This window comes from Myxocyprinus asiaticus, chromosome 5, assembly GCF_019703515.2.
Source record: "Myxocyprinus asiaticus isolate MX2 ecotype Aquarium Trade chromosome 5, UBuf_Myxa_2, whole genome shotgun sequence".
NCBI lineage: Eukaryota > Metazoa > Chordata > Actinopteri > Cypriniformes > Catostomidae > Myxocyprinus > Myxocyprinus asiaticus.
This window is the reverse complement of record NC_059348.1, coordinates 26,053,837-26,063,432: the sequence shown is the minus strand read 5'-3', so window position 1 is coordinate 26,063,432 and position 9,596 is coordinate 26,053,837. Positions and strand designations below refer to the sequence as shown.

The 9,596-nt window shown below is 40.7% G+C and overlaps 1 protein-coding gene across 1 annotated transcript; it reads right to left on the bottom strand.

Annotated features, from left to right (window-relative positions):
* Positions 1–629: 629 nt before the first annotated feature.
* On the bottom strand, positions 630–1,349 carry LOC127441155 (transcription factor Sox-14-like). Its single transcript, XM_051698365.1, has one exon. It carries the CDS (start codon positions 1,347–1,349, stop codon positions 630–632), a length of 720 nt encoding a protein of 239 aa, XP_051554325.1.
* Between the last annotated feature and the right edge of the window lie 8,247 nt (positions 1,350–9,596).

The following is a 9,596-nucleotide window of genomic DNA, read 5'->3' as shown; positions in this document are numbered from 1 at the left end:
ATGGTCTGTGGGGGCCATGACATCTGTTGCAGGGCTCCCTGTTCTTCTATTCTAATCTTTTCTATTTGCAAAAGTAATGTTTGGGAGTCTAAAATGTATGTTTCCTATTGACACTAAAGCTGAAGATATAAATAACCATCTTAAGACAAATGTTTTTGTGAAACATCTTAAGTGCCTAAAACTTTGCACAGTACTCTATGTATGTGTATAATATATATATATATATATATATATATATATATATATATATATATAACAGTTGAATATAACATGTCAGTACACTTTGATCTTTGTCATTTGACTGAGTTAAAATTGATCTTTTGCTCTAAGCAATAAGTAATAGACTAAATAAATGTGACAACAAATGTAGATACACTATAGCCTATTTAGTCCAATAACGAAAATGGAAAGCAAATATCATCATTTTACAGTCACATAAATGTCACTGTTTTTGAGCATGAACTTCATTCAAATGGAATTGTAGAAGATTATACTTTCTCATAACGTCAGTCACATAGAAAAGTGTTGCACATTTCTTTTAACAAGCTTTATTAAAGCTGCATTTGAAATAAGCCGAACTGAGAAAGAAAAAACAGAAGACTCCAATCTTAGTTGGAATCCAATCTTATTCACGGACTCACCAGCGCTGCAGAGTTTATTCCAGTCTTGGCCGTACCTGGAAAAACTATGTAGGCAACTGGTGGTGTCAAGCTGGCAGAAGACCATGGCGAACAGTTACATGGCACCAGGTATCCGGGGTTTGTACCTGACAGGTGAGTGTGCGCATACTGACCGGGACATGGCACACTCGCAACGGGCCTCTGTCCACTGCGATATCCCAAAGCTGGAGCGAAAGACACCGATCCAGACGTTAAAGCATTGTGTGGAAGCAATTTTTCATTTCCAAAAGCAATGGTATTAGTCCGGCTCAGTTCTACGAAAGGATGTTGAGTGTGCGCAACTGAATGGAGAGCTCGTGGTTTCTCTGTAGGGACCAAAAGGGCATCGGATGAGATCCCTCGAAAGTCTTGGTCTCCAAGATATGGCAAAGCGAATAGGCTTTCTTTCCTCAAAAAACATTTGGGTTTGCGTCTTGGTCGATATTTGTAATCTGGATGCTCTCTCATATGTTGGGCGCGTAATCTTTTGGCCTCGTCGATGTATGGTCTTTTCTCAGGCTCAGAGAGCAGCTTCCACTCGGCACCGAGTCTCTTGCTGATCTCAGAGTTGTGCATTTTTGGATTCTCCAATGCTATCTGTCTTCTCTGACCTCGCGACCAGACCATGAAGGCATTCATTGGTCTCTTGATGTGGTCCATAGGCTGCTTCACCATGTTCATGAATTGCATTTGCTGCTTTGCGTCAGTGAAGATAGAAAAAAGTTGCTGTAACACCTGAAAGTATATTCAAATCATCTGCAGAAAGAGGGGATTCTTGCTCTGATAAGTCAATGTCTATGCAAGTCTGTTCCTCGGATCATGGAGATGCCCAAGCGCCAATACTAATGATCGAAAAAGTAGGATTATTTCTTTGCCTCCAAAACAGAATTATGCGAGAAAGACTACTTGGTTTGTGAGATGTTTGTTTCAAATACCTGTCAAATGCGGGCGAGATTCAAAGAAAGCTTTGCTCTGGGACGCGCGCGCTCTGACACATCACCTCGTGCGCCCAATCAGCGCGAGTTAGCAACATAATACAGTTACAAAGATACCACAAAATCAGCGATTTCTGCAAAAAGCACACTTTTGAACTTAATAAATTAGTCTATAAAAGTTTAGAAAACCCATCCTCCCAGTTACCCCCTCCCGAAAACGCACACACGTAATATTGCACACACAAAATATTGACTGTAAATTTATAACATTATGCTTTGTGTTATATTACCCTGGAATTAGTTTTAAAAAACGAATTTCTACAGCTGTGAGGGGGTTTATTACAGATGCTGAGAGAGTGACAGTAAATTTGACATTTATCCACCGCTCTCTATTTTTTTTACTCTTCTGGAATGTTATTCAGACGTATTAGTGGATTTTTTCTTTTGGTCTTGGAGCAAATGGGTAAGTGAAAATAATATTTACTGTGATCTCCCATTCACCGCTGTCGAAGTTTACCCTGCAAACGTTTACTTCCTCGTTCCAAAACCCGCAGAGTGAAAAAGGTGTATTGTGCTGTCCTTGGTTCTGAAGGATTATTTACAACAAATGCTGGCGTAGAAATTTAGAATAATATTATATGGCCCATTTTTAGAGAATGCGATATTGAAACATGTGATTTCATTAAAGCAACACACTTGTATGTAAATGTAGCTAGAAACATTTAGAAGATTTAGAATTAAATTAATTTACATTTTAAATGTTTTATGGAGAGATCATATGGTCATTGAAAGAGCGATCATACCTATAGGCTTTGCACCCTTTAGACACCTTCTATCATTGCCTCAGTTGACAAGCAGGATTAAAAAAATGGCATACTTCTTTATCAAGAACATCTTAACTTTACTGTGGGGAAATAAATAACTTTTGCCACACTTGCTGCATCAGGCTAGAGGGGACCACAGGGCAGATGCTTCTAAATGTAAATGTTTAATTCATCTTTTGTTTTCAGACTGTAAGCTAAAAGATATTGATATAAAAATGCATTCATACATATTGGGAAATACTTTGTTCAGAGAAGCATTTGAGGGTTGAAAAAGAAGTACAATACTGATTTGTACAAAATATTAAGATGCTAAGAAATATTGCATATGAATATGTAAATAAAACAGGTGTGTTTTCAAGTAATTTGTTTGCTTCAATATGCCTAACATCACATTGATTCAATTTATACAAATAAAAAGTACAAAGGCACTTAGGCAAATGTTTCAAGAAATACTAATAATGAATAATGTCAAACTAATTATAAGGATCTGGGAGAAGTTAAAATTAGTATAAAAGGGGAATAAATGCTATTCACTTAAAATTAATTATCTTAGGTCTAAACATAATACACTGTATGCAATGAATTTACCATATGTTAGATATGTTTAAGAATGTACAAAACATTCTTTGACTACTCTAGATTATTTCAATGAGTTCTATTCACGTTGCAACTATCTATAAATACAGAGAAATTTAAGCATGATATAAGACCTCTGAATACTGGACCTGGAAGATATCTGTGGCACCTTTTGAAAACATTTCTTAGAGAAATCCTACAGATTTTCTTTGCTTGAGGGGATAAAGCTTGAGGCTTGTGCTTACTTTAATCATATTTGAGAGAGGTCTTAATAGTCTTTCATGGAAATATTGCTAGTAAATGTGTTGGAGGAATGGAGGCGACAGCTCAAATCCTGAGAGGATTAATACTTGCACCACACTAGAGATAAAGCAGGGGGACATTATTACCTGCCTATCTGCAAGCCCAAAATTACACCAGTCAGCAGACATTTGCAATAAGGCATTTCTGAGAAAAGCACTAAATGCAGACTAAAGATTTCAAATGTGCCACAGCAAATTAAACGGAGCTTTCAAGTGAAAAATGCCATGTAAGCATGGCAGTACTTACTCAATATAAGTTGATGGGGATAAACAGAATGCCTCTGCATTCTGTTTATTCCCCATGAACTCATAAGCAGTATTTTTGTGGTCACTCGTTGGTGTCATACGTTTTGTTTACTACAGTTAAATGTTTAATCCAGAAAAACTGTAAAAATATGTACATTTCTGTTGCTTTTACAAAAGCACAGATGTAGTCATGCACAAGAGTTTGAAAAAATAAAACAAATAATTTGTTAAAATAAATGAAAGAAAATGTTTTTAAAAATGTGCAAAGTAGAAGTTGGAGCATGTAATTCTGCCCATCAAGTGTTTGTGTTTGTTTTCGTAGTTCTGGCTAATCCTCCTTAAACATATGGTTGCTGGAAACATGGTGTCTAATATCATGCATTCTGAGAAGGGAAATTTTCAGGGTCAAGTACGTTTGAAAACTAATGTAAGAAAATGACTTACACTGTGCAACAGGATGAAAAACAAAATGTGTGTAAATAGTATCATAAACCACAGTTTTTACTCTTTTATTTCAATTCTAAATATTTGGTATGCGCTTCTTGTGCTTTAATGACAGCACCCTCTCGAGCTGACTCAGAATTCACAAGTGCAAAACCAGATCCATTTTATCACAGCATGATCTGAAAATGTTCCAAAGAGCATCTTGTGATGTTACTGAATGCTTGTTGTTCTTTTGAACAAAGGGGTTAACATTTGTGTTAATATCATATATTTGCTTACATTTGATATGTGACCAAGAAATAGTGAAGAATCTTTATTATTTCTTCTTCATATTACATAATTTTTTTATGTAAACGAACCACATTATAACGACCACATGGAGTTTACCCCATGTGACTCTACCCTCCCTAGCAACTGGGCCAATTTGGTTGCTTAGGAGACCTGGCTGGAGTCACTCAGCACGCCCTGGGGTTTGAACTAGCGAGCTAGTGAACTCCAGGGGTGGTAGCCAGCTTATTTTACCATAGAGCTACCCACGCCCCAACTACAGGTGCATCTCAATAAATTAGAATGTCATGGAAAAGTTCATTTATTTCAGTAATTCAACTCAAATTGTGAAACTGGTGTATTAAATAAATTCAATGCACACAGACTGAAGTAGTTTAAGTCTTTGGTTCTTTTAATTGTGATGATTTTGGCTCACATTTAACAAAACCCACCAATTCACTATCTCAAAAAATTAGAATATGGTGACATGCCAATCAGCTAATCAACTCAAAACACCTGCAAAGGTTTCCTGAGCCTTCAAAATGGTCTCTCAGTTTGGTTCACTAGGCTACACAATCATGGGGAAGACAGTTGTCCAGAAGACAATCATTGACACCCTTCACAAGGAGGGTAAGCCACAAACATTCATTGCCAAAGAAGCTGGCTGTTCACAGAGTGCTGTATCCAAGCATGTTAACAGAAAGTTGAGTGGAAGGAAAAAGTGTGGAAGAAAAAGATGCACAACCAACCGAGAGAACCGCAGCCTTATGATTGTCAAGCAAAATCGATTCAAGAATTTGGGTGAACTTCACAAGGAATGGACTGAGGCTGGGGTCAAGGCATCAAGAGCCACCACACACAGACATGTCAATGAATTTGGCTACAGTTGTTGTATTCCTCTTGTTAAGCCACTCCTGAACCACAGACAACGTCAGAGGCGTCTTACCTGGGCTAAGAAGAAGAACTGGACTGTTGCCCAGTGGTCCAAAGTCCTCTTTTCAGATGAGAGCAAGTTTTGTATTTCATTTGGAAACCAAGGTCCTAGAGTCTGGAGGAAGGGTGGAGAAGCTCATAGCCCAAGTTGCTTGAAGTCCAGTGTTAAGTTTCCACAGTCTGTGATGATTTGGGGTGCAATGTCATCTGCTGGTGTTGGTCCATTGTGTTTTTTGAAAACCAAAGTCACTGCACCCATTTACCAAGAAATTTTGGAGCACTTCAGGCTTCCTTCTGCTGACCAGCTTTTTAAAGATTTCATTTTCCAGCAGGATTTGGCACCTGCCCACACTGCCAAAAGCACCAAAAGTTGGTTAAATGACCATGGTGTTGGTGTGCTTGACTGGCCAGCAAACTCACCAGACCTGAACCCCATAGAGAATCTATGGGGTATTGTCAAGAGGAAAATGAGAAACAAGAGACCAAAAAATGCAGATGAGCTGAAGGCCACTGTCAAAGAAACCTGGGCTTCCATACCACCTCGGCAGTGCCACAAACTGATCACCTCCATGCCACGCCGAATTGAGGCAGTAATTAAAGCAAAAGGAGCCCCTACTAAGTATTGAGTACATATACAGTAAATGAACATACTTTCTAGAAGGCCAACAATTCACTAAAAATGTTTTTTTTATTGGTCCTATGATGTATTCTAATTTTTTGAGATAGTGAATTGATGGGTTTTTGTTAAATGTGAGCCAAAATCATCACAATTAAAAGAACCAAAGACTTAAACTACTTCAGTCTGTGTGCATTGAATTTATTTAATACACGAGTTTCACAATTTGAGTTGAATTACTGAAATAAATGAACTTTTCCACGACATTCTATTTTATTGAGATGCACCTGTATATGATTTCCTTTTCTCCATATGTGGCAACACCTCTAAACACACCAGTGCATGATCTGAGACTAAAATGTTTCCAATTGAGCAATCAACAACAGATGAAATGAGGGACGTAGATATATATATATATATAAAGAAAATCTATTATAGACTAAATCTTATGGACTGATGAAAACAATTTATAGTCCCTACCAGATGTGTTCAAAAGTCTCCAAATATCTGTAAGACCAAGATTTTTACACATCCTGTGAAGTGTCAATGTTGCTCTAGGGGGCTTGCACACTTTTGCTTCACTATGATCATTGATTTTTTATTAACTATGAGTCCATCAAGTAAAGTCTCCTCCCAATATTATATCATGAGGGGTGCCAGCGGCTTGCAATATCCCTTCAAGATCTATAAAAAAGCCCTGATCATCAATGTTAGATACATAAATATTAGCCAAAATAAGACTTTGTCCCTGAATTTCAGCTAAAAGAATAATGACTCTTCCTAATTTATCTTTACTCTGTTTGAGACATTTGAATTGTAGATGTTTACTTATCAGCTCATCCCATGCTCTTACTTGAGCCAGCACTATAAAAAAAAAAAAATGGCCACCCCATAACTTTCCAAATTTTTCAGCTTCCTGCGGAGAAAGATGCATTTCTTAAAGACACAATATATCATATTTCTTACACTTAAGAAGAGAAATAACCTTCCTTCTTTTTATGGGTTGCCCCAACCCATTCACATTCCACGTGGAGAGACACAATCCACTCATATTAACATTTTACATTTTGACATATAAGAAAAAATAGATTGTGTGTCAAAAACAAAATTATGAAGACTACATTCCAACATTAGTGCAACCATTAGAACCCGAACATCCCCCAAAACCAAACAAACAGAAAAAAGAAAAATGTGCGCATTAACCCCGCGCACGACAGTGCCAACTGGCGCCCATCCCTCCAAACTCAAACAGTCCATGTACTCCCGTGACAACTTTGCCATCGGATTACTCAAGTCCGGTATTTCTATAAAAATTTTGTGAGACAGAATTACATGGCAAATATAATCTATAAAACAAACTCCAGCCAATAGGTGGAATAAACACGAAGAGCATGTATATTCATCCATAAAACTGTCCTGATGGTGTGTTACTCTACAAAATAAACTCCAGCCACTAGGCGGAACCAGCATAAAGAAGGCACACAGATTCTTCAAACAGTCAAGCAAATGTTCGGTGAACTGGTCCACTCGGCTGCAACATGAGTGCAAACAAATGAATTAATCACTCCAATGCCTTTGCAAGAAATACTCCACAAAACAAACTCCAGCCAAAAGTAGGAATAAGTACAAAGAGTGTGTAGATTCATCCATAGAACTGTCCTGAAGGTGTGTTCCTCTACAAAATAAACTCCAGCCGCTAGGCGGAACCATCATTAAAAAAAGCGCTCAGTTTCCTCAAACAGTCAAGCAAATGTTCAGTGAGCCGGTCCATTTGGCTGCAATGTGAGTACCACAAGATGACTTACTCCATTGACTTTATGAAGGACATCGCTTGCTTTGGGCATGTGAATGTTTTATAGCCATCCTTAACATCTGTTCTCAATTTGGCAGGGAATATCAGTGCAAAAGCGACCTTCTGTTGGTGTAAAAGTTTCTTGCATTCCTTGAATTGATCACGTTTCTCACTGTTGAATTCGCAACGTCTAGGAACAAGAAAATGCCGTGGTGTCTCCAAGAAAGCCCTCCCACTCTCCTCACCTCATGGGACACAAGATCCCCATTGGATGATCTCCGTAATTTGGCCAGAACTGATCAGGCCTGTCTCCCTCCGCGGCTCGCCAAGCCGGATGCGGCAGTTCGAGAGAGAGAGAGCCACATGCAGCTTCCGTGTGTTTATGTTTATATTTTTTGTTTAAGTTTTCATTAAAATATTACTTTGATGCTTTATCCGGTTCCTGCCTCCTTCTTGACCATTTGAACCGTGTCACATTGGTGCCGAAGCCCGGGAAGGAGGAGGGATGCGCTTTCGAGAAGTCCTTGCCACTGCCGTCCGCCCAAAGGAGCAGCCGCGGCCATCTGGACGCGGAGGAATGGCCGCTGTCCGTGAGGGGAGGAGGGGCTCACTTCCTTCCGTCTGGAGCGGTGGAGCCGCTGCCAGGGGCGGAGGAGCTCACTACCGGCCGCCAGAATGTGGAGGGGCGTTCCATCCACCAGGGGTCAGAGGACAAACTCCAGTCCACCCGGGGAGGAGCGGCTGTCATCCGCCAGAGGGTGGAGGAGTGGTCGAGGACCAGGCGACGGCATGTTGGGGAACTGGCGAGCAATTTTTTCTCTCTCTCTCTCACTGTTGCTCTGCCTAGCCCTTTCCATCTCCTCTTTTCCCTCCCCTTGTCTCCCTCCCAGATCTCAAAAGGTGTGGAAAGCCTGCCAGCAGGTGCGGCTGGGAGGGCAACACCCCCCCCCCCACACACACACACTAGTGTGTGCGCTCAACGTATGTGTGTAGCGCTAGCAAAGGGCATAACAAATGCAAGGGCTGTTCCTCATCCGAATTAAATGGAGGAGGGAAAAAGGCCGTCCAGTATTTCTACCATCTCCAGAAACCAGGACTGATTGGGCCATTTTGGCACAATTACCAGAACTGTTTCCATGTCCACCCGGACCTGCTGATGACAGAATGAAGAAGGTGCACCAGGGGAAATGCATACTTGCCTTTTTCCAGCCATACGTGGGCCAGCGCGTCATGGTGAAATATATACGCCACTACAGTTGTGTTGTCCGAACGAATCAGAATGTGGTGATTCACAATATCGGAATAAAAAGCTTTAAAGCTAGAAAGACAGCCAGTAGCTCTAAGCGGTTGACATGTCATGGCCACTTCGCACCTGTCCAGGTGTCGAAAGTCAGGCGTCCATCACACACCACGCCCTGACCTGTGTTGGATGAATTTGTGGTCAGCACTTTCTTACTGAAAACTTGACCCAGCATAACACCCTATTGGTAGAAGGCTGGCGCAGTCAATGGTGCTAGAGTAGCCAGACAGTGGCGAGTCACCATGATCCGCATGAAAATGATGCGCTCAGCAAATCTATCCACACAGCTTCCGAAAAGGCCGGTTGGAGACACCGGAGCATCAAATAGAGCGGCTTTTTCCGCGTCACGCATTTCCGTGAGGGTCAGCCAGATGTGATGATCCAAAAACACCAGGTTGCTCATTGACTTCCCATTGGCCTGTGCAGTGACATTTGTGGTTCGCAGTGCTAAGTCCGTAGCGGTGCGGAGCTCTTTGAACGTCTCTGGATCATAGCCATGCTCATCCATTTGTATGAAGAGCTTAGCCTGGAAAACTTGGAGCACCGTCATCACATGGAGTGCTGAACCAGTTTGGTCCGCCACTGAGTATGCTTTTCCAGCCAGTGCGGACGTTAGTCGACATGGATTAGAAAGATGAACGGCATGTGTGATTCCTTGCTACTCCTTGGGCAGGGATGTGCCACTACCACCTCTTTCACGGG